Source organism: Mytilus galloprovincialis, chromosome 14, assembly GCF_965363235.1.
Source record: "Mytilus galloprovincialis chromosome 14, xbMytGall1.hap1.1, whole genome shotgun sequence".
NCBI lineage: Eukaryota > Metazoa > Mollusca > Bivalvia > Mytilida > Mytilidae > Mytilus > Mytilus galloprovincialis.
Genome location: NC_134851.1, coordinates 69,388,722 through 69,415,174, shown reverse-complemented (window position 1 = coordinate 69,415,174; position 26,453 = coordinate 69,388,722). Strand labels below are relative to the sequence as shown.

Below are 26,453 nucleotides of genomic sequence, written 5' to 3'. Positions count from 1 at the left end.
GAATGTGTCCTCAGTACACGAATGCCCCACTCGCACTATCATTTTCTATGTTCAGTGGACCGTGAAATTGGGGTAAAAACTCTAATTTGGCATTAAAATTAGAAAGATCATATCATAGGGGACATGTGTACTAAGTTTGAAGTCGATTGGACTTAAACTTCATCAAAAACTACCTTGACCAAAAACTTTAACCTGAAGCGGGACAGACGGACGGACGAACGGACAGACGGACGAACGGACGCACAGACCAGAAAACATAATGCCCCTCTACTATCGTAGGTGGCCTCTACTATCGTAGGTGGGGCATAAAAATTGGAAACTTAAATGATATAACATTAACCTGAAATAAACACTGCGACTGGATATGACACTGATCAAATTTTGACAGTAAAAAGACATATATGGAGATAGGTGTGTAAAATTGTCAGAAAATCATATTTAGCCTTAGATGATTGTCCAAAAATGTACCTACTCTTAAATGAATGAATAGGGGGAGGGCTCTTCCTATGCCAGAACACACAAGACAGCCTAATTCAGAACATAAATTTCCTTTTTTTCTTTCTTTTCCTACATTGCCTGAATGAGACTTACAACATGTTCACCATGTGTATCAGGATCTGCTTACCCTTCTTGAGCATACATGATTTTTTTGTCATGCTTTGTATTGCTTAGTACAAGTTTATATGTACAAATGTAGTATTTTAGAGACTGGTCACAGTTTATCATTCCATCTTATTTTGCCATAATTTTGTCTTGTCTCTCTCTGACTTCTTATATAAAAAAGAAGATGTGGTATGATTGCCAATGAGACAACTATCCACAAAAGACCAAAATGACACAGACATTAACAACGATAGGTCACCATACGGCCTTCAACAATGAGCAAAGCCCATACCCCATAGTCAGCTATAAAAGGCTAAATCTTGTTACTTCTTGCGGTACATGTATCTTAAGCCTCTCTTTTTTTTAATTAATTCCTGTCCTGAACATGCATGAAATATTTGCCACTGGACATTAATTCCATAGATGCCAACCCCCTTTTGACACAATCAGTAACAAACTATCAAATTTTCCGTATTTTTGAAAAGTTTTCAGTAATCATTCATAAACGTGCATTTACCAATAAAAATTACTGACGAGTGGTTGCAAAGTGATGTACACTAAAATTTGTCATTTAACATGTTGTCTGTAGTATGTATTCCATTCATTGATTGTTCAGATGTTCTCGACTCAAACATTTTTGTTTTGTCAAGGAGAAGTAGAGAAAGGGGGAAAGCTACTTAATAAAATGCAAGTTTGCCTCTTCGGAAGTCAGTTAGTTACCCAACAATAGGTTGATAACTCCCGAGAAACCGGAAGCATTACATTGGCGTTTCCTAAATACTGGACCAGGACGGAAAAGCAATGATAAAAATCCATGTTTTACAAAATTGAACGTCGATGATTGGGAATCCGTAACTATTCGACTTTGACCGTAATAGCGTAGTTTTTATCGCAAAATCGGAAAAACTACGAAAAAATCGTAATGGTTGGCATCTATGTAATTCATCAAATACAAGTCCCCAGATGTAGGGGGTTGGACTTTGCCTCTCAGTTATATTGAACCCGTCAGATACTCTGGGGGGTCTCCACCAAAAACCCCTTCTACTCCAAATCTCATTTCTTAGAAAATATTGTCAAACATCTTACAATATTTTTTAGACAAATTGTTTACTAGTCATTAGCAAGGCCTGCATATAAAGAAGAAGATGTGGTATGATTGCCAATGAGACAAAAATGACACAGACATTAACAGCTATAGGTCACCGTAGGGCCTTCAACAATTAGCAAAGCCCATACTGCATAGTCAGCATGGTGGTTTTTGTCAAAGAGTCAATTTATATAATATCTTCATTCAACATTCTATCAGGTATACTGGGTATATATATAACAATCTATATATAGATACCTACTAGGGAAAAATTATCTAAACTCACCAAAAAATTTTTGTAAACAAATAAATAAATAATACAAAAGGGAAAGTCAAATTATATGTTTTCACTCTCATTATATCCAGTATTTACAGTGACCTCAACTTCTTCCTATAATCTTTGAATTTCAAATAATTTTATTGCAGAAAAACAATTTTGTGAATTGGAACTGGTGCTGAACTTGGAACACTAAAACATAGATAAGATTTTGTAATGCTGTAAACTAAAAATTAAAAAAAATTAAAAAAATTATAATATAGAACTTGATCTGAATCAGCTATTTTAAAACATTCAGAAGCTCACAAATTGTTTTTTTCTAATTCAAATAGATATGCCTTTAAGATAAAGAACAGCAATAAAAGAACTGTTCTTTTGTTTTTTGAATTGCCCGATATGACAATTTCACAGACATTTTCAGTTTATGTCTATATATATTTTTCTCCAATGGTTCAATTTTTAGAGCATGCAACAAGAATCAGTTATTTTTCATTAAAGGGAGGTAATTGACACAATATTTCAGAGTTATTTCCCTTGAACCAATATATAACTTTATAAGTTTAATGTTTCAGAACTTGAAGAGAATAGAAAAATGCAATGAATGTTCTTTAATTGAATACAGATTAACACGGTTTTTAAAACACAGTATTCATTTTCATGGATACAAATTATCATGATTTGAGGGAAAAAATTGTTATTTTGTGATACTTCGTATTTGTGTTTTGGGCTATTCCATTAAAATGTATGTGGGAGGGTAGGAAGTGAAGTTACATTATTGAATTTGGGTCATGGGTCTATTTTTTAGTATGCACCTATTACAATATACAAAATTATCTAAATATGGTTCTTGGTTGTAGGGATATTTTGAAAGTCCCTAAAAATCATACCCTCCCACATACATTTTAATGGAATAGCCCAAACCACAAATTGTGTATAAAGTATAAAAAGTTTAAACATTTTTGAACACTCAATTTTATGGTTCACTCAAACAAATGAGAATTAAACCCTACAAAAATGATTAAATTCTCATAGTATCATAATCTTTCGGATACACATTTAAACATTAGAAATTCAAGTTCTGAAATGGGAGATTTACAATGGGGAAAATATGTGAATATGAATTAGTAAGATTATGTGTATTGTTTCACACTTTGTGAGGGTCTCGTTGAGGTCATTCCAAATTACCTTTTGTCCACCCTAAAATAAAATAATAAATAAAGCATGTATATTTCATATGCTCTACAAAACAAATATGGGTCATCTATAGCTTTACCTTCATTTTTCTCTTGGCCTGGAAATTATTGAATCTTATTGGTAAATTCAAATTGTTTGTTCACACACGAAAAAAGAATAGCTCAGTCACACACAAAAATAATAGCTGTAACACCAAGTTATATCACTCAGTCACTAGACAAAAAACAGCTCTTTGACAGATACTTTTGAAACTGCATTTAAAATATTTGTAGTAAAAAAGAAGTGTATATCTACATATAAGTTAAACCAGGTTTAACAACTATCATAAAGCCATGGTCTGTCTATTAAAAAAAAGAGAGTAAGTTCACTTGACCTGCAATCTAATAATATAAGATGTTTACTATTGCCTTCCTCAGAAATAACAAACGAAATATGACTCTTTGTCAATAGAATGGAATTTGATGCGAAAGTCATAGAAGTGAGAGGTTTAGCTAGCTTTAAAACCAGGTTCAATCCACCATTTTCTACATTAGAAGATGTCTGTACCAAGTCAGGAATATGACAGTTGTTATCCATTCGCTTGATGTGTTTGAACTTTTGATTTTGCCATTTGATTGGGGACTTTCCTTTTTGAATTTTCCTTGGAGTTCAGTATTTTTGTGATTTTACTTTTTATGCAACAAATTACTTTTGCTTTAAATAAATTATTCAGAAAAGATATATTTATTTTCACATTTTAGCTGGAACTGGTTAAGTTTAATGAAACTTATATCAATGAAGAATTCCTAAACCCTTAAAAAGTTTTGACTATGAAGTAAGGAATCTTATTTAAATTTTTTTTTTTCAGGATCACTAAATAAAGATACAAAACTGGAAAAATAGGGGAAATAATGAAAGGTTTAAAGAAACTTTAAATTATCAAAATTCATAAAATTAGTAATAAGAGGAATAGCAACTTCAAATTTCCTCCAAATCCCAAAACTGGTAAACACACATCACCATAGCAACAAAGAACTTATCACCATAGCAACAAAGAACATATCACCATGACAGCAAGTCCATGAACCCAATCTGACATAAATATTTAAAATGGCGGTAAAAAGTCTTACATCCTCTCCTTCCTGTTTCTCTTCATCGTCTGTTGGTTCATCGTCAACCGACGGTATTGTGGACGGTGCTTTTGGGGGTGGTGGGGGTGATGGCGATGGTGTTTCACGTACAAAGTGGAACTCAAAGTCACTCTCAGACGATTTAGCAGTCTCAGCAATTGACTCCTATAAAATACAAAATAAAAATTTTAAATGATTTAATTGTTAAATTATTTCACTTCTCAGAGCAAAATTATTTAAAATTGGTATGCATCTAATATTGGAAATAAAATTGCTGGAATTTTTGTTTCAATCGACCTCAAAATTTTTTATCTCAGTTTTTTTTTATCCATAGTGATTTGTTTAAATTATATTTATAATCTATATTGTTGAACTAATCATATAATGAAACTGTTAATAATATTATATAAAAGAAAATAAAAAGAGAAAAAATTAAAAAAAAGAATTATATATATCTTGATTTTACCACTGGTGAATTTTGTGAGATTGTGAACAAAAAGTGAAAATGTCTGAAATTATTATAACACATATCAAGTTATGAAAAATACAATGGATCTTTTTCACTTTCTTAAAAGTTGTGTTGAGATCATTCCATACAGTTACAGCTCAAAATTATCTCCCTTTTTAGAAAAAAAAACTAATCTGATTATGTGTATCATGTGAATTTTCAAATATGTGAACAAAATTGAATGTGCTACATCAGAGATGTGTTATCTCCCTTTTAAAAACTTTCTGTGCCAAATGTGACAAGTTATCTCCCTTGAATGTGACAAGTTATCTCCCTTAAATGTGACAAGTTATCTCCTTTGAATGTGACAAGTTATCTCCCTTGAATGTGACAAGTTATCTCCCTTGAATGTGAAAACAAATCATTCTGTGTTGTTGCCACCACTACCTTTGACTGAAATTTCCTTAGATTTGTCGTACTAGCTTTTGACCTTGTAGAAACTTTCGATCTCTGAAAATTTGTTACACATCAAATAAATAGTATTTAACAATGTATACTCAGATGAATGACAATAAAAATGCCCTACTCATTGTTAGGCATTTCATTTCTATTTCATATTGCCAGCCTCTTTCTATGTTGTGATGTTACACTATTGTTTCTGGTAAGGTTGAAGGTTGGTACCTATTTCAAAAACATTTATTCCCGCTGCATAATCTTTTTTGCTTGCACCTGTCTTAAATCTGGAACCCGATGTTCAGTAGTTGTCGTTTGTTGATGTGATTCATAAATGTTTCTCATTTGTTATAAATTTGTTTTCCCTTTTAAATGGTTTTACACTAGTCATTTTGGGGCAGTTTATAGCTAACTGTTGGGTGTGAGCCAAGGATTCATGTTGAAGACCCTTCAACCTATAATGGTTGTTCTTTCACAAATTGTGACTGATGGATGGAGAGTTAGTGTCCCATTGGCAATCATACCATATCTTCTTATATCTATTAGGGTTTTTTATTTTGAATGTCGAAAAAATAAATTTCAATACACATTTGAAAACTTTTTGTATTTGAATTTATAGTCTAACTATGTGTTACTACAATATGAAGGTAAGAGCACAAAAATACTAAAATGTGAACATCAGGGACCACATCTGTCAAGCTGTCAAGATTACTTTGATTTTAAAATCTAGGGATCTTAATTTTGTCTCCATTGACATATACCCGAATCTCCTATTATTCTACTGAAACTGTCAATAATAAGCCTGTTTCTACAATACTAGCAAGAAACAACAAAGTTCATCAATCATAGCAGCCAATCGAAACAGCTTTTCATTCAAGTTCAATCTACCTTTATTTTGACCTGTTGCAAAAAAATGAATTATTTACCACATTTTTTTAAATCATATTTTTCACTCAAAAAGTTTTATATTATGGTAAATTTAATTTTTATCAAACTTTTTGTCTGCAAGTTAAGTTGTCTGGAGCTAATTGTGTGGTTCTTTTAACTCTACTATTTAGAATTGTATCAGTTCTTTAGGAAGTTCTTCTTTAGCAAATGGTGTGGTAGTTTTAGAAGGTCCTCTGATAAGAATTTTCAGTTTCTTTATAAAATTCGTCTTTAAAGAATTGTATTGATTCTTTAGGAATTTTGTTTTCACAGAATTGTGTGGCTTCATAGAAAGTTCTTGTTTAGGGAATGATGTGGGTTTTGGAAGAACTTTCTCCTCAGGGAGTGGTGTTATTTCTTTTGGAAGTTCCTCCTCATGGGATTGTGTACGTTCTTAAGGAAGTTGCTCTTCAGGGAATGGTGTGAGTTCGTTATGAAGATCTTACTTAGGGAATTTCTGTAAATTCTTCAGAAAGCTTATCCTTACTCTTTAGGGAATTGATAGATCTCTTAAGAGAGCGCATCTCTTGGAAATTGTTTGGGTTCTTTAGGAAGCTTCTTTTATAGAATTTTGTGGGTTCCTAAGGAATTTCGTCTTTGGGATTTGTGTGAGTTTATTTTAGTTCGTCTTAAAAATATTGTGTGTGTTCTTTAGGAAGATCCAGTTAATAAAATGATATGGGTTCTGTATGCACTCCTCTTCAGGAAATGGTATGAGCTCTTTAGGAAGCAGCCCTTCATACAAGATCCTTCTAAACTTAACAAGTTTGGTATTTCATTAAGAATTTGAAAGGAACATAATCATACCTTATCTGATTCATTATCAGAAGCTCCTTTATCCTCCAATGGGGGTAGTGAGGGAGGAGGTGGTTTTTCTGTAAGAGGCTCCTCAAAAGGAGTAGTTTTTATTTCTAGCTAGAAGGAACATTGTTATACCTTATCCGATTCATTATCAGAAGCTCCTTTATCCTCCAATGGGGTTAGTGAGGGAGGAGGTGGTTTTTCTGTAAGAGGCTCCTCAGAAAGAGTAGGTTTAATTTCTAGCTAGGAGGAACATAATCATACCTTATCCGATTCATTATCAGAACCTCCTTTATCCTCCAATGGAGGTAGTGAGGGAGGAGGTGGTTTTTCTGTAAGAGGCTCCTCAGAAGGAGTAGGTTTAATTTCTATCTAGAAGGAACATAATTAATTATACCTTATCCGATTTATTATCCGAAGCTCCTTTATCCTCCAATGGGGGTAGTGAGGGAGGAGGTGGTTTTTCTGTAAGAGGCTCCTCAGAAGGAGTAGGTTTAATTTCTAGCTAGAAGGAACATAATTATACCTTATCCGATTCATTATCAGAAGCTCCTTTATCCTCCAATGGGGGTAGTGAGGGAGTTGTTTTTTTTCTGTAAGAGGCTCCTCAGAAAGAGTAGGTTTAATTTCTAGCTAGAAGGAACATAATTATACCGTATCCGATTCATTATCAGAAGCTCCTTTATCCTCCAATGGAGGTAGTGAGGGCAGAGGTGGTTTTTCGGTAAGAGGCTCCTCAGAAGGAGTAGGTTTAATTTCTATCTAGAAGGAACATAATTATACCTTATCCGATTCATTATCAGAAGCTCCTTTATCTTCCAATGGGGGTAGTGAGGGAGGAGGTGTAGGCTCCTTAGGAGGTGCTTCTTCTGTAGGAGGCTCAACGGGAGTAGGTTTAGGCTCTTCATCCTTTGCCTTTTTGCCTTTAGTTGCCTTGCCTGGTTTCTTGGCAGGTGCTTTCTTGCCTTTGTCTTTTGGCTTACCTATAATGATATCCATCAACAAATATAAAAGAGATGATCGTAAACTAAACTGATTAATATGCATGATATAAATAATTACACATAGACATGAGAGAAGATATTGTAAGTACTGGTAAAAAACAAGAATGTTCAAATTTATTTTCAAAGAAAGAATATAAGAGACTTTGTCATTTTGTAACTACATCTATTATAAAATTAGTATATTTTATTTTAAAATTCAATTCAACAAAAGTTTAAAACTAAAATATTTAAAACACATTTAACAATTACAATGAAATAAGAAGCAACAATATTTTTTCAGTGATATAAGTAGCTTTGTCTCATTTAATTATATGTATAATAATAAATCTAAAATTCCCACATGCACACAAACCAGTTATTTGATTGTGTATACCTGTAAAAATATATGTGCACAGAAACTGCAAAAAATAATTTACTGTACATTTACATAATAATAAAGTGGTGCTCATGCAAAAGTTGGTGTTTAAAATATTATAATAATAAACATTTTTCCCCAGATGTTGAATTTGAAATATAAAATAATGCAATTGTCTTCAGATTTGGTGAGAATCAAATAATTGTGTGTACAATACTTTTTTGGGGGCTTTTTTTTTTAGACCATTTAAAGGCAATTATCACATACAATATTCCCCTACACAAACAGGATTCCACAGAAAATGTGCAAATCAACCAATTTATATGTGCATAGGGGAAAACAACTGAACATTTTTTTCAAATCTTTTACCTGCCCTTACATGTTGAATTCTGGTTTAAGTATTGTATTATTATTTTTAAACAAGAGTGCACACGCTGAAATGTCTCGCCTTCTATACTAATCATTGATATTATGTTGATAGTCCTAAGTATAAAGCTTAGTTTTATTTCAACTGTCTCATAAACTTAACATTAACCAAGATAACTAAACAAAGACCAATGAACCTTGAAAATGAGGTCAAGGTCAGATGAACCATGCAAATCAGACATGTACAGCTAACAATGCTTCTATACAACATATATAGTTGACCCATTACTTATAGTTTAAGAAAAATGGACCAAAACACAAAAACTTAACACTGTGCAATGAACCATGAAAATGAGGTCACCGTCAAATTGAACCTGGGCGACTGACATAAAGATCATAAAATATTTCCATACACCAAATATAGTTGACCTATGGCATACAGTATTAGATAAAAAGACCAAAACTCAAAAACTTAACTTTGACCACTGAACCATGAAAATGAGGTCAAGGTCAGATGACATCTGCCCTCTAGACATGAACACCTTACCATCATTTCATACAACAAATATAGTAGACCTATTGCATATAGTATGAGAAAAACAGACCAAAACACAAAAATTTAACTATAACCACTGAACCATGAAAATGAGGTCAAGGTCAGATGACACCTGCCAGTTAGACATGTACACCTTACAGTCCTTCCATACACCGAATATACTAGCCCTATTGCTTATAGTATCTGAGATATGGACTTGACCACCAAAACTTAACCTTGTTCACTGATCCATGAAATGAGGTCAGGTCAAGTGAAAACTGTCTGACAGACATGAGGACCTTGCAAGGTACGCACATACCAAATATAGTTATCCTATTACTTATAATAAGAGAGAATTCAACATTACAAAAAATTTGAACTTTTTTTTCAAGTGGTCACTGAACCATGAAAATGAGGTCAAGGACATTGGACATGTGACTGACGGAAACTTCATAACATGAAGCATCTATATACAAAGTATGAAGCATCCAGGTCTTCCACCTTCTGAAATATAAAGCTTTTAAGAAGTGAGCTAACACCGCCGCCGCCGCCGTAGCCGCCGCCGCCGTAGCCGCCGCCGGATCACTATCCCTATGTCGAGCTTTCTGCAACAAAAGTTGCAGGCTCGACAAAAAAATCATAAAAAAGGAACTTAAAAGTCAGTTTTATGTATCACTGATAATAATAATTTAAAGAAAAGTGCCTGACTCATAATTTTAAAATTTACAAATTTATGTGAGAAACCAAAGATATAGGAAATTTTTAATCACTGCATTAACATATCAATATAAAGATGTTTTGAGAAGGAATCTAAACTATTCAAGTATATGTTGTCCATTTGTGGTAGATTTGTTTTAATATGAAAAAAAAAACAATCAATGGCCAGAAAAGTGCACCATGCAACACATACTGAATTTCAAAACACCTTAAATTTCATCAAATGCACATTGAAGCTTAACGATAAGAAAGGTGGTGACTAAACTATACAATACACCTTATCGCTTATCCCAGCTGACCCGGCCGATTGAACTTTTGACGCATACAACAATCACTTTTCCATTGTGGCGTCAGATATTTTGTTTTATGACGTCATATTTTTACGGGAACCTGTGTGATATCCAGTAATGGCGGACAAATAGCGATAAGGTGTATAGATACAGAAACAGTTACAGTGGATTCATTATTATTCGTGGTGTACCCATTTTTTTTGCAGATTTCATTGATATATATGAAACACAAACCTAATAAATATTCAAAGAAGAATTAATTTTCTATATGCTAAAGTATGTATACTTTATTAAAAAACTACAAAAAAAAAAAAAAAACATGAAAAAACAATTTTTTTTCACAATATACGAAAAATGAGCTCCCACGAAAACAAATGAAACCACAATATATGTGCAGAATAATGAATAAAATAAATTACCATGCGCCAGGGTTATAACCTGTGTTTTATACTGTACATGCAAAGTAAGACTATAAAAAAAGAGATTGAAAGCTCCTAAAATAAAAGATTCAAGTGAACTCATGCAAAAGATATAGACCAGTAAAACAGTATCCTTTCTAAAAATAGATCATGGAGGTAAAAATAGAGAAACTGGTATATGATTTTAACAGTTTGTTCTAATGTTGTGTTGTTCTATTCCAGGTAAGGGAAAGGGTAGAGAAATTAGAAACATGTTTAACACCGCCACATTCTTTAAGTGCTTGTCCCAAGTCAAGATCCTGTAGTTCAGTGGTGGTCTTTGGTTCATGTCTGTCATATTTGTTTATCGTAAATTGTTTTGTTATCGAAAACTAAGGAGTTATTTTTCTCATCTGAATTGTTTAAAATTTGTCATGTCGCAACTTTGTATAGCTGACGAAACTGTATAGATTTTGCTCATTGTTGAAGGTTGTATGGTGACCTATATTTATCTATAACCATGTCATCTGAACTCTGTTTGATAATTATCAAATTTGCAATCATTATATATATAACCACTTTTATCAGAATCCTTATTTTCAAACTAAAAATATAATCCAATTTTAACTTGTTAAGTGAAACTATAAAGTTCATACCAGTTTCTCTACAAAGAATTTTTTCAAAGGAGATCGATAACAATAAAAGCAGGAAGGAGTGTTAGTGGAGAGTATAAGATTTGAGATCTTGTCTCACCCTTCTTCTTGGTAGTCGGTTTATTTGGTGGGAGACCTAATTCACCAAACAATTTCTCCAGTTCTCCTTTTGTATTTACTTTTCCTGTTGAATTGAAACATTAAGATATAAAAGTATAAAATTATATACTGATTTTGGACAATCCAAAATGCTACTCAGATCTCTGGTCATGCTAAAAAACTGAAAGCTGAAAGTTCAAAACTGCCCATTAGAGTTAGGATTTTAGATCAACCAAAAAAACACACCAAAACAAGTTATAATGTCAAATGTAAAACTACACAAAATGTGCCTCAAGCAGAATGTGATCGTGCACACCAACACAGTGTGCCAAGTATAAAATACATGTACATGAAGAAAACACTCATATCATATTATCAATTCATGTTAAAACATATAAACTCTTTACATCTTGTCCTGAAAGAATTACATTCTGAAAGAAAAACCATACAAGTTAAAGTGTTGTCTCCAAAAGTCATGTGATATTAAATTGTGTTCTGCAAAGGTCATGTGACTATAACTGTCGTCTGCTGACAGCAGTCTCTCACCAACTGGTTCCTTTACTGGTGGTTTAGGCAATGGTTCATTGGTAGCTCCTTCAAATTTCTTAGATTTTTGGCCATGATCTATAACTTTAGGAATTTCTGGTGGCAGGGGAGGTAAGTTTGAATCCTGGATTGGTGGCTGTACGGAGATTCGCTTGGCAGAAGATGGTTTTGCTGGAGGTATGGCTTCTTTCTCTGTTACATAAATTATGAATCATTCTATCATTCAAACTTGTTGTAAATAATATTATTGAAAGCTATAAATAGGATACATTTCTTAAATTGAATGTTTAATTGAATTTATATATAATTAATTATGAAAATGAACTCGCTCAGGCAGTTGGCCTCAGGCAGATTTAACTATTATTTTTTGGTCCATTTTGGGCATATAATTAATAGCTCTTCACTATGTTTTAGTGCTTTAATTATACATCCTTTACGTTCAAATATTCGTCTCAAGCTTTTCTGATGGTATATAGGCAAATCTAGAAAACTTTTCAGAGGCCTAAAATTACTTTTATTCCATCGTATTTTATATCATTGACAGTTTTCTCAAATCTTCAATCATTTTTTTTTAATTCAAACTAAATTTATATCAATTCTTCCACCATATATCTCATCTATAGAAATGTTTAAAATATTGTAACATTTTAAATTATGAAATTTAGTGTCCATGAAAACCAAAAATTTATTTACTAAAACCTCAGCCTGTCATTAAAACCCATCGAAAAAACTATAAAAACCATAACCTCTTATGAAAATCGCAAGAACTATTTGATTTGAACGTCGCTGGTGGGTCTTATGTGGACGAGGTGCTTGTCTGGCGTTAATATAAAATTTCAATCCTGGTGTCTATAATAATTTACATACTAAAAATGGTAAAATGGTAAAAGGTTTATTGAATGCTACGGTTAAATATTTAAAAAGAATAAAAAAATTTAGCAACATCATTGTACTTAAAAAATCTTGTTAATTCATTGTGTGTGTATAATCATAAATTTGAAATTGAAATCAAATTAAAAACAACTTTGCAAGAACAGTTTGTTGTATAAAATTTCAAAATCATGTGTGGTTAGAAAACAGCTTAATTACGTTAAGAATTTTCCATTTTCTTAAACATTTTTTGGAGAAGATATGCAATATTTTTCACCAATCCAGCTGTAATCAAATTAATCAATATTTATACTCTGTTTCTATGCAAGTCATATTTGCTTATTATATAACTTAGTAGGGAAAAAATGTATACCACACCCATGTACTAATTTTCTATAGTAAAATGGTAAATTTTCTATGGTAAAATGGTAAATTTTCTATGGTAATATAAAAATTGTAATTTTTTGTTTTACCTTCTGCAAGATTTTTCAAATATTCTTCCAATGGATCTGATAAAAAAGTTCATATACAGTAAAACCTGACTAAACCAAACCCTTTCGGGACTTGAGATTTTGTTCGATTTCGGTAGGTATTCGGTTTCATCAGGTTCACAATGCATAAAATGTGATATGATTGGTCTTCAGAACAAGTTTGGATTAGACAGGTTTCCGGTTTATTCAGGGTTTGGTTTATATCAGGTTTCACTGTAACAATTTTCCTGTTTTCCATTTTAAACTTCTAGATGACAAAAAGTACACAAGTAAATTTTATCAGCTTGTGCTTTATAATACATTTCTCTAGTTCTTAGCGGGGGCCTAGGTGGCTAAGTGGTCTGAGAAGTTTAAAACTACTGTATCAATATAGCCTGTCAACACTGAAATAGTGATTTGTGATTTCAAATCCAGCAATTGCGGCAGGAGCATTCTAGCAGGTTTTATGGTTTTAAAACTGCATTCAAATAACACGTAAATTTTAAAGTTTCAATTGAAAAACAAGCCATCTTTATAACTTTTTATCAATTTAGAACAATATTTAAGAATTATTTTATTGTACAAAAAAATAAATAACAAACAAAGGTCAACAAGTACTATGCTTAAATAGAACAGAACATTTGCTACCAGTTTGTTATACCAGTAGAAGTTGAAAGCGATTGGAAATAAATAAATTAATAAATAACAAATATAACATTTTTTTACATTGTGCTAGAACAAAAGGTGCTGTCACTCTTATGGAGGACATAAAAAAATCAATGAAGGATAAAAAAAAACTTAATTCAAATAGTTTGGGGGGTGGGGGGTCAAAATTGCTGCAAGTTTTGTCAACTTGACATCTATTTTATATACATCCTTATTGGTCAATCATTTTCCCCTAATTAAGTTAAGAGGGCGGGGTAGGGGGGTCAGTGAAAAAACTATATGAATTAAGTTTTTATCATTCATTGAACATTTGATGTCGTCCCTTATAATGCTTCAATTACAATTTTTGATTATAAAATCAAGAATATTTCAATATAAAAACATGAAACATACATTGATTGATTGTTCAGGGCACTTTTAACATCCAGTTAATGAAATATCCATGAATGAAAATTTATTAAAGGGAGATAACAAATAACAATGGGAATTAACAAATAACAAAGGGAGATAACAAATAACAATGGGAGATAACAAATAAACAAAGGGAGATAATTCAATCATTATTTAAAGTATAATGTGTTAAGGGTGCTATAAACAGTTTCGTATAAAAAACTAGGGGTTATTCCCCGACTAAAAATAACCATGGAGGGAAACCCCTGTTTATTTACTCAATTGGTGAAAAAGTATCATGTTTTTTGTATTTGATTGTAAAAATTAGTTAATTAGCTTTGAATTAAAACAGGTTGAATGATTGAAATAATTTTAAAAATTATATTAACTTTACATGTTTTGAGGGGAGACAACACTGTAAACAACCTGTTTTTTTGGCAGTGAAAATTGAAAACTTATTTGCAGCCACTGTAGCTCTTTTCGGAGCAGGAAACCGTACTCTGAAACAAGATTTTTTTGAAAGTCCAGGTAAAAACCTACAAATTTCATACAGTTTTGATCATGTAAAATGTGCATGGATCATGTCTTCATGGGTGTGCACATGACCAGGTTTCAAGTTTTTTATGTTCAAATTAGACCTTTTTTCCCCCATGTTCATTGGATGGAATATTTTTAATATATTAAAAGTACACATTATTTTTATTTCATTATAAACTAGAGAACATTCTGATTCCAGTGATATCTAGTTTTATACAAGTATCTTTATTAATCAGTCCACCACTAAGGGTCACTTATGCATGGTCCCTCAAAATGTGACGTCATAGAAAAAAACTGTTGATTGCACCCTAAATCAAGTTGGTATCATTAATTTGAATGAAAGATAATCTTACATAAATTCACAAGTGAAAACAATTCTGGTGGATTAATATTAACTGTGTTCACAGTTTAGTGTCAACAATAAGTCTGTGTAAGGGGAAGTAACTCAATGAGTCTGTGTAAGGGGAAGTAACTCAGGTGAAATTTGGCTCCAAACATTCATCATCAACCGTGAAATCTCACCGTCTGATTTTGCTTGCGACCCTTTGTCTTCTGTAAAATTATGATTTTATATATTTAGGAAATTAAATGATTGATACATATATCATATTTAAAATTTTTATATAAAAAAATAATTGAGCACTTTTTAAGCATTTGAAATCAAATATTACAAAATTTTCTATGCAAGAATAAAAAAAATCTTTCAAATTGTAAACATTTTTTAAAATTTATAATTTGGTAATGTTTTATTGAAGACAATATATTTTGTGTATAAAAAAAATATCTTTGAATCATCATGATAATTTATTGCTTTTTTCTATAATAAAAAAAAATTCAATGATAAAAATTAACAACATTTTTCATTTTCTTTATCTTTAACCATAACCATAAGCAAAGTGTCTGTTTCATATTTCTGAGTGATGAATAATATAGTTATGAACAATTCAAATGTGCAGTTTGAGCCAAGTATCACTTTATATATGGGTTCATTTAATCCATAAGGTATACATGAAGGAAGGTCAGAGGTGAAATATATAGGTGGAGGGGAATAACTTTTGTTACCATGCCAATGACAGTAGAAATGTAACCTCTAACCTGGTAAATGCATGCCATATTGTCAAGGTCAGTGAAACATACATAAATTGAGTAAGTGTAAAGTACATGAGTTATAAATAAACAGTATTGTGCTTCCATGACAACGGTATGCAAGACTTTCATATAGCACCAATTATGACTATTAGTGGTTCAGGGTTCACATTCATTCAAGTTTCCGTGACAACCAATATAAACATAAAAAAAACACAAGACATCCATGCCAACATTGTTAGTGTAGAGTGCACAGCAAAAATCAACATGAATAGTGTATCCATGGCAACCAGGTAAATATAAAGTATAAAAACAAGATCTCCATGCCAAACACAGTGTTAAGGGAGATAACTCTTTACCTTCATTAGGTGGTGTTGCGCCTTTTGGTGGCGGAGAGATACCTCCGTATAAAGCCTCATTTTCATTTTTATTTTTTACCATTCCTAAATTATTTTAAAACCATAAAAATACATTATTGAAATCTAATTATTCGAACAAGTCTTGCTGAAAATAAAACTTTTTTGTTCCAAAAAATTAGTTGCTGCTTTTGTATTACTTTACATTGATAAATTTGATTTGCTCAAGAAATATATATTATGTTATCACAAAAATCTGCTTAAACTGAAAAAAATAACCTAATATATTACAAGTTACAAATATTACAATATAGTCTTAAAACTTTGGTTAGAAGCTACCAGAATGTATTTCCTTTTCTTCTACTATAATAGAACAGAATTTACCATATTTCAAAATTCAATAAATTCATAAATACAAAAATAATATTGTTATACAAAAGACATATATTAACAATTCATGAAGAAGATTTTTTAAATTCATAAACACACACTTAACCTAGACTATGACTCACTGGTCCATGTTCATTTAAAGCTTCTTAAGCAATTCATCCAATGATAGCTATTTTTTTCATCAAATGAGTCGTATCATAAAAGGGTCAAAGTACTGTAAATTCAGATATATATTTTGTTCATTTATTATTGTGATTATGTCATTCAAGACTAAAATGTCATGTTAATTTTTGCTATATTAAGAAAAATCCTGTTTAATTCATATGTAAAATTTCAAAATGCAAGTTTAAATTATTGCAATTATAACCTTGTGGCATATTTTGCAATAATTTCTGAAATTACAGAAACATTTAAAGTTTCAAAACAAACATGATTTATAAAAAAAAAGCTTATCCTAGCAAGTCTAAATTCATTGCAAACTTCACAAATATAAAAAAAGTATAATTTCTACCCACCTACTACAAACTCTTCTTTTTTAGCTACAGCTTTCTTGGCATCAGATTTCTCCGTTTGTACGCTCTTTTTGTCATCTGACACAGCACTCTTTTTATCTGATACTGCACTCTTCTCGCTCTTTTTACTCACAACACTCTGTCGGCCAAGATCCTTCTGTTCCGCTTCGTTGACCTAAATTATGAAAAATAAATTGTCTCTAACCAACAGTATAATGTAGGTATTTGTAATCTCTTATTGCTTCAAATTAAAAATGGTATTAGACAAGTTTATCCCTCTCTCTTTAATGTCTTAACATTCTGAGTAAAAGTACCAGAATTTCAACAAAATATACTTTTACTAAAACTTTAGCGAAAATTTTGTATAAAAAAGATGTAGTATGATTTTTGCCACATTGGCATGAGACAACTCTCCACAAGAGAATGCCTATGTAGTTTACCTTTTCAACTTCTACTAAAGCTTTTTTAAATTCATCCTCTGGCTCTTCGACCTCTTCTTGTGACATTTGACCTCCTGACCTTTGTGATTTCATATCCTCCTGTTCGTCTTCTTCTACAATAGATTCACCCAAAACTGACGGAGGTTGTGATTTACCTCCCTTTTCTGACGATTTCTCTGATGGTGCTTTATCTGACAATTTCTCTGATTTTTTACTTGAGTGGGTTCTAGCTGATCCGACCTTTGACCCAGCATCTGATGACCTTGCACCATAATTTATAACTTCAATTTCTCCTACGTCAGCGTTTGACTGGCGGTCAGTAGGTATCGTGCCGTGCTGTTTGTTGCCGTCTGCAAAGCATTAGTAGTTACAAATAGCAGCATTATAAACAAACACACAAACATTCAATCTAGCCCATAACCATTACATAGTAATACAAGACAGACGGACACATATTAGTTAAATTATCTGATGTAAAAAGTGATTTAATTTTTTTTTAAATTTAAAAATTCGAAACTGAAACAATTCTTATTTATAACATGCTGTTTGCAATGCTACGAAAAATCATTTTGTGTTGCATGCAACTGCCTATATATATATATAGTTATAAGCTATTAAAAGTTTTAAATTTAAAAAGAGCTGTTCCAAGGAGAAGCACATGAGTGTGGGGTCATTGTATGCACTTCTTTGGAAGCCCTGACAACCCATAGAAATTTATCTGAACAAATTGCTTCAAATATTGCAATTTTTTCCCCGGAATAGACCAAAATGTGAAATAAAAGTATATTTCACTTCCTGTTAAGAAAAAATAAAATGTTCTGAAAAATGGCTTTGTCACATTTCAATCAATAGAAAATATGTGACTTATAATATAGATTTTTAATAGTTTAAGGTGTATGGTCTGTCTTGTATTTCATTTTTTATTTCAAAAGAAATAAATTCTCAGATTATTTAATATTTAATTTTCTATAACCTAAAAAAAAAGATTGCATAGTTTCTTCTTTTTCTCATTCTTTTTTATCAAATCAAAATCCACAACTAAATTTAAATTCTGAGAATTTATTACTTTCAACATACATTTACATTTATTACACACAATCACCATTTAAAATCAATATTATTAAACAAAACAAAAACTCAGTGTAAAAAATTTGTTATTTGAAAATGATTTAATATTCTCTTGCTACTTTATAATTTATTGTTACAATTAAAAATAATCGCTCACTGCAGTATATAATATAAACAATCAAATCTAGTTATAACTTAGGGCTTTTCCAGAAAAAAATGTATGGGGGGGGGGGGGGGGTTGGCACATAGTATCAATAATACATGGGTGATGGGCATCAGAGCAACTTTTCACACTATAATGCACTATAATTCTCAATTACAATTGTCTTGGTGGAGGGTGCTGACAAAAACTACCTTCCAACCCCCCCCCCCCCCCCCCCTCCTACATTTTTTTCTGGAATAGCCCTTACGACAAAACAAGAAAACAAAAGCATATCAAAGCAAAGAAGCTAGCTGAAATAAAAAATTTGTAAAGCTAAATAGATAAGCAGTAATAAAAGCAGTAGAAAAGCATTTGTAAAGCTACATAGAAAAGCAGTAGTAAAAGCAGTAGAAAATCATTTGTAAAGCTACATAGAACAGCAGTAGTAAAAGCAGTAGAAAATCATTTGTAAAGCTACATAGAACAGCAGTAGTAAAAGCAGTAGAAAAGCATTTGTAAAGCTACATAGAAAAGCAGTAGTAAAAGCAGTAGAAAAGCATTTGTAAAGCTACATATAAAAGCAGTAGTAAAAGCAGTAGAAAATCATTTGTAAAGCTACATAGAACAGCAGTAGTAAAAGCAGTAGAAAATCATTTGTAAAGCCTCTTTAAGCTAACTAGTAAGGCCAATAAAAAGAGTATTAGTAAAGCTAGTAATAAAAGCCACTAGTCTCGCAGTCTGGTATAATTTAGTCCTGTCTTATAGTCATAATAAGCCCAACTAGAGATTTTTAATTTCTTCTAATATACCAGATAGTACATGCAAGGTTCAGATGATCGAAGGTGTTTGAAAAAGAGGTGAAGAAAAACTGAACTACACTACACCTAATGGGGATTTTGTCAATTATACCTGTCCACAGTGAGAAGAGGGTGGTAAAGGGTTATTTTCATGCAACATGTTTTGCTATTTTTATTTCACGTGTAGCCGTGAAAAAGGTTCGTTATTCTCTGTGTTTTGTGAAATTTATAAAAAGATCAACATGCAGGAAATTTTTAATTGTTTGTTCATCGTGAAATGGAAATCTTATTTCACGTTCTTCCGTGCAGATACCCCCCTTTTACGCCCCTGTGAAAAGCCACTTCTGTCACCTTTAAATTTACCAATTTATTTTTTCTCAATTATTGTACTGTAAATTTCGAAATTAAGGTTGACATTTTCATATTGTGTATTCCTTTAAAGACAGAAAATCCAAAGAACAATCAAAACTGAAACATACCCGTAGCCAGGGGGTTTGGGGGGTTCAGACGACCCCTCTTGAAAACAAATAATGACTGTTAAAGTCAATGTTCTGTTTGAATTGTGACTGTTAAAGTAGAGTTTTTGAGGCCAAATAACCCCCTCTGGAAATTTATGGCTACAGGCCTGTGAAAATATTGATGAATGATTTAATAGTCTGAGTTTTTGCATTGCAAAATATATAACAATAATTTCTGAATTTACAGTAGTATTCAAATCTTAAATTGTTTTTCCTAAAAAGGTATGATTCCTTTGATAACAGTAAAGAAATATCATGTCCAATCTAAAGGATTTTCTTATAAGGAATTTTCTAGAAGTTTTGCTAGCTTTCTGCCCACTCCTAATGCATTGTAATGTGGACAGGTAAAAATGACATTATCCTGACAAGCTGTAGTGTACACGGAGATAAACAAAGCACCATCAGTTTCATGTCAGAAGAAATACAGTGAGATAGACTGAATACACAACTACTGGAAAAAAAGGTTAAAAGGTTAAAATTATAGTACATTCATGATATTGTAAATCAACTTATTTTCAGGAGCAATTCATTTTCACTTCTTTCGCGAGTTCAAAAATAACACAAATATGTTAAACTTGTATCTTTCCTTATTAAACTACATTCAGTAAATTAGAAAATCACGAAATTCAATAGTCAAAAGTGGACGAGAAATGTCACTTAAAAAGGGAAAAAAAGTATCTGTGAAAATAAGTTGGTTTAGAGTTACAGTAATTAAGTGCAATACATGTAGGTATATATTTTTATACAAGAGGGTAAAGTTTGTGTAGTAAATCATATTGGAAGTACAAAACTTATTAAAGAAAACAGAGAAATTATAATAACTGAGTGCAAAACTTTTTCAATCGTCTCATGAACACATAATAGTAATTGAAATCAATATTATCATAATATTTGAATATGAATACTTTATTAAATCCAATAAAATTGTTTTTTAATCTTATTTTTTAGAAAGTTGCCCTCTGAAATCACACCATCAAAATTCTATGTTTGCACTGTATTATTACTAGAATAGATAGAAAATTTCCAGATTTGTTAAAATTAGATGATACAGTGTAACCTGACAAATCCGACACCTGTTGAAACTTCTAGCTTTAACTGTTACATTTTCATTGTCCCAAAATGTGCCATTCCAGAAGTCTTTTTCCTTTTTACCCCCAAAAAAACTCAATATTCTGACACCCTGCTTAATCCAACATTTATTTCTAATCCCCTAGTTTGTCAGATAACACAGGTTACACTGTATAACTTAATAAAATTCTATCAACTATTATAAGGAATATATAACCACAATAAAAAAACACACAATAAATTGTACATACTTTTAGCAACAGGAACATAAATATGACCTTCCTTGACCCCACCCATGGCAGCAGACATTTGACTTCTTGACCTGACAATACTTTTGCCTGTCTCTTCATCTTTAACAATTTCTATGTCCTCTGGCGTGATCGAGTTATTTTTCAGCGCCTCCAGTAATTCAGGACTTAATTCAGCATCATCTGGAATTTGTGGTATGGATTCCCCATCTGTATTTGATACTGAAAAGAACAGGACTTTTTTTTAATTTTTTTTTTATATTTATGTGAAAAATCAGTTTCCTTCTACAGAGAATGTTGTTGTTAACCTGCAATTAATGTTGTTTCACATTCTATATTATAGACTGATAATTCACTCTACACTTGCAATTGTTATACTGTAAACAATTTAAACTTTTCTATCACAATTTCTGAGATTTATTTTCTATTTATAACAATCTATTTTGATGTATTCATACAAGAGATTCAAGTTTGTCATATTCAGAAGATACTATTTACAATGTAGACCTTATCGCTATTTGGGAATTTGTGATACTTAATCTTTTGACCTCAAATTGTAATCAATTTCCATCAATTGTTTACTATTTTTTTACATCAACATTTTACAGAATCCTTTTTGATGTCCAGTAATGGCAAGCAAATAGTGATAAGGTGTAATTGCACCATTTGTCTTCCCCTGAGTTAATGTCACATAAATGTAACACTCTTGAGCATTATGAGGTTTACATTACTCAATGTCTGTGATGAAGATTATAACACAAAATTGACAAATAATCAGTGTTCTCCCCAGAAATTTTGGATAGCATCACATTTTGCGTAAGAAAAAATAACTATTTTTTTTTAATGTCATTTGTCACGTCGCGTTGATGCTCTATTTCCTTTATATGTTTTAGTTTATATTGTTCAATTCATAACTGAAAATGAAAGGCAAAATGCAGAAATCGATGGGTCTCTGTGAAAACTGTTAAAATATGGAAAAATAAAGGTTGGCAGGTAGGTGAAACTTACATAAATGAAAAGATAAATGAAAAATGAACAGATCGATGCCCGATTTATATAATTCCAAGGCCGTCAGTCGGCACCAGAAGCGACGAAGCAGCGCATCTATTTTGGGTGGCCAAATATCCACTTTTTGATATGGGACGAGCTCTGACGTCCCACGGCCCCAGCTTGTCTGGCAAAACAGCCGTTGGACGTCAGAGTAATCTCGGACTACACAATAATGTGCAATGGCGGCCGCAGAAAAATTTACGAAAATGAGTCCGAGAATAAACATTGTTTGACAAGAGATTGTGAATGAATAAGACGCTTTTAATGCATTAAATGGATGAAACATAAACTTAAGCCAATTATGATAACTTTTTAAAGAAGTATTAAACTTTTTTTAGCTCTAAACCAAAATTCTCGCTCTCGTATTACTGGAAGAGAAAAAAAGTAATTTTTGGAGAGTTGCACAAATAAACGATCTTTTAAAAAAAAAATTGTTTCAATCTTTGAAATTTGGTAATACAAAACATAGATTTCGAATTGTTTTGTGATTGCATTTTTCCATGCCAAAATTGGTGATTGCAGACACGTGGTATTAGTCATGTCACAAGTGTCAGCTTGGGATATTCGCATCCAAACAGTTATCACCCTGAGGGCAATTAACACCTAGCTATTTAATCTCTTAATTGCCTTTAGTGTCCGTCTTAAAGGATTTACAATTAAAGGTGATATAATTTTTATGATCATAATCAATAATAGATGAAAGTTCAAAATTGAGGACAAGTAAAATAGCATCTTCAAAATAATTATAGCGTCGCCGGAATAATTATAGCGTCACGGTAATTATTATAGCATCACAGTGAAAAATTATAGCGTCGCGGTATCGCGACGCTAAAACGGCCTGGGGAGAACACTGAATAATACTCCAAATTGACAACACTTCAAATGGTCTGCAATTTTATTTGCTATGGTCTACATGTTTCGCCTGCAATACATAACGATACATGAAATTGTTCTAAAGGCTTGGTATCTTATTGGACGAACTTCCCATGGTTCCTACCACTTCGCAAGGCTTCTCTTCCAACCTTGCCATTGTTGGAGAAAAAATTGACAACTGTACACCTATTTTTGACATGTTTACCTATTGTGTCGGTTTGTTTTGTTCACACATCGTTGTCAATAAAAGGGGATGTAACATGTGTCTGTCATACAAGTGAGAGGTTTAACTAGCTATAAAATCCCCAATTTTCTACATGTAAGAAAATGCCTGTACCAAGTCAATAATATGAGTTGTTATCCATTCCTTTGTTGTGTTAGAGCTTTTCATTTTCGTATTTGATTTTCCTTGGTGTACTGTATTTTTGTTATTTTACTCTTTTCACTTACAGGCAGTCTGTAGTTTTTCTTTGATCAGATCCTTGTATTCACCAGCTGTAGGGCCGGCACTCTTACGACCATTCTCCACCGCTGACCTAATTGCAGCCTGTGTAAAAAAAAATTGTAATTACTAATTCTTTCAAGCCCCAGTAGCCTGATGATTTGAATTTATTATTAAATTCTAGAAAATTAATTGCCATTCAATCAATCAATATTTCATTAGGATTGCACAAAAGTTAAGTAAGTAAGCATTAATTACAAACAATTGATTTAATAAGAAAAAAAACAGCAGCATATACACAAAACCAATTATACATAATGTAAATTATTTCATTTACCTGTGTACATATTTGCAAAATTATATATTATTCGAAATACTAATTAGGATGTTCTTATCCCAGGCATAGATTACCTTAGCCGTAATTGGCACAACTTTTTGGAATGTTGGGTCATCAATGTTTTTCAACTTTGTACTTGTTTGGCTATCAAACTATTTTGATCTGAGCGTCAATGATGAGTCTTATGTAGATGAACTGCGCGCCTGGCGTATAAGATTATAAGCCCAGTACCTTTGATAAGAATTATTTGCAGCATTACTACCAAGGTTACAGTTGTCTTTCTGATATAATTCTTTTAATTACTGTAAACCAACTTATTTTCGCGGATACTTTTTTTCGCGTTTAGCCCTTTCGATTCCATTTCGCGGTAATTTAATTTCGTGATTTTCTAACTAACTTTATGTAGTTAAATAAGGAAAGATGCAAGTTTTACATATTCGCGATGATTTAAATTCACGTTATTTTTCCACCCGCGAAAGTCGCGAAAAATAAATCGCTCAAGAAATTTAGTTGGTTTACAGTATATAGGATAAATATTTTGTGTTTCTTACAAACCAAAATAATTCAGACCCTACAATAATCAATCTCTCCTTCTATAACAAAAAGGCCTGAACATTCAGCCAACAGTAACAGCTTGATTATATTCATAAAGGTAAGGCTTGTTCAGAATAAGATTGACAATTTTTTATTGACTACGAATTTACTTAGGGGAGATTAATATTGTGTGAAAGTTCAAAAGGTCAAGGTTGCTTGGGGTTAAAGTTCCTTACTTGATCTCCTTGTGTGTCTTGAACTGACTGACTTCTGGATATGATACGAGGGGCGTTCTTTTCTAACCATAACTCGGCTGCTTGCTATAAAATGTATTAGTAACATAAGCAAAATTAATCAACACAAAAGCAAAAAACAAATTTCATTGAATATTAAATGACACAGCCATCATTATATAAAACACGCACACAGACACTAAATAAAATGTAGAACATGTACAGTTTACACATGAAATTATAAACAAAATTAATCTACCATATACTGTAAATTCAGAAATTATTGAGCCCATCTATTACTAAGATTTTGTAAATTTAGACTAAAATGCAATTTTAATTTTAGCACTATTAAGAAAAATCATGTTTAATTCATATAAAAAATTTCAAAACGTGAGTTTAAATTATTGCGATTATAACCCTGCCGCATTTTTTGCAAAAATAAAAACATCGCAGTAATTTCTGAATTTACAGTAGTTTGAAACATTAAAAAATAGTCAAAAGATCAGCATTAAAAGTCACATTTATTATTAGTTTAATCAAATAGCATTTATAATATTATCTAAAGCCGCTGAGATATCGCACTTGTTTGTTAGGAAATTTTATAGTTACAAATTCTTGCAAAGCTTGAGATATTTATAAATTATTAAAATACAGATCAATTATCTAAGCTTCGTTTAGGTCTAAGGATTTGAAAACCCTCTGTTTTACGTTCAGTTTTAAAGACTTTTCTGGATTTGTCAGATTAGTGATATACATTTTCAAAAATCTGAAAGCTGAAATTTCATTGGCTGATGTATAGGAAGCAGAATGGAGTATTGTCAGTAAATCCTTGTAAGCAAAGCAAAACACAGGACCTGTATTTTAATCAGATTAATTTACATTATTTCAATAGTTAATAACAATCAACCTTTCAAAGTAAGTTGTTAAATTATTTTAAGCAAAATCATTAGATGTCAATTTTCAAAACCATCATATTTTATTTTTTCCTTGTCATATTGGAAAACAGTTTTATCTGCAATCAAATCATAATTGACACAAAACACAACTTATAAGGGAGATAACTCATAAACATTTCTGTCTGCAATGGAGGGACGATTTATAGGGGAGATAACTCACAAAAACTTCTGCCTGCAATGGAGGGACGATTTATAGGGGAGATAGTTCACAAACATTTCTGTCTGCAATGGAGGGACAATTTATAGGGGACATAGCTCACAAACATTTCTGTCTGAAATGGGGGGACAATTTATAGGGGAGATAGCTCACAAACATTTCTGCCTGCAATAAAAAAATAAATGAGGGGAGACAACTCATAAACACCACTGCCTGCAATGAACACATTAATGAGGGGAGACAACTCATAGGGGAGATAACTCATAAACACCTCTGCCTGCAATAAAAACATAAATGAGGGGACACAACTCATAGGAGAGATAATTCACAAACACTTCTCTGCAATGAAAACATAAATGAGAGGGAGATAATTCACAAACACTTCTTCCTGCAATAAAAACATAATTGAGGGGAGACAACTCATAGGGGAGATAATTCACAAACACTTATG

At 31.9% G+C, this 26,453-nt stretch overlaps 1 protein-coding gene across 1 annotated transcript in view; it reads right to left on the bottom strand.

Moving 5' to 3' along the window:
• Positions 1 to 26,453, bottom strand: part of LOC143059822 (uncharacterized) — a 107,472-nt gene that overhangs the window by 12,861 nt on the left and 68,158 nt on the right. Inside the window, exons 18-29 of the mRNA XM_076233394.1 lie at positions 24,893 to 24,976; positions 23,794 to 23,890; positions 21,424 to 21,642; positions 17,580 to 17,929; positions 17,143 to 17,314; positions 16,241 to 16,324; positions 15,318 to 15,347; positions 11,863 to 12,054; positions 11,318 to 11,401; positions 7,683 to 7,882; positions 4,271 to 4,435; positions 3,153 to 3,164 (exon numbers count right to left, since the gene is read on the bottom strand). Of these exons, the coding sequence (XP_076089509.1) occupies positions 3,153 to 3,164; positions 4,271 to 4,435; positions 7,683 to 7,882; positions 11,318 to 11,401; positions 11,863 to 12,054; positions 15,318 to 15,347; positions 16,241 to 16,324; positions 17,143 to 17,314; positions 17,580 to 17,929; positions 21,424 to 21,642; positions 23,794 to 23,890; positions 24,893 to 24,976 (1,689 nt within the window). The remainder of the gene's footprint in view (positions 1 to 3,152; positions 3,165 to 4,270; positions 4,436 to 7,682; positions 7,883 to 11,317; positions 11,402 to 11,862; positions 12,055 to 15,317; positions 15,348 to 16,240; positions 16,325 to 17,142; positions 17,315 to 17,579; positions 17,930 to 21,423; positions 21,643 to 23,793; positions 23,891 to 24,892; positions 24,977 to 26,453) is intronic.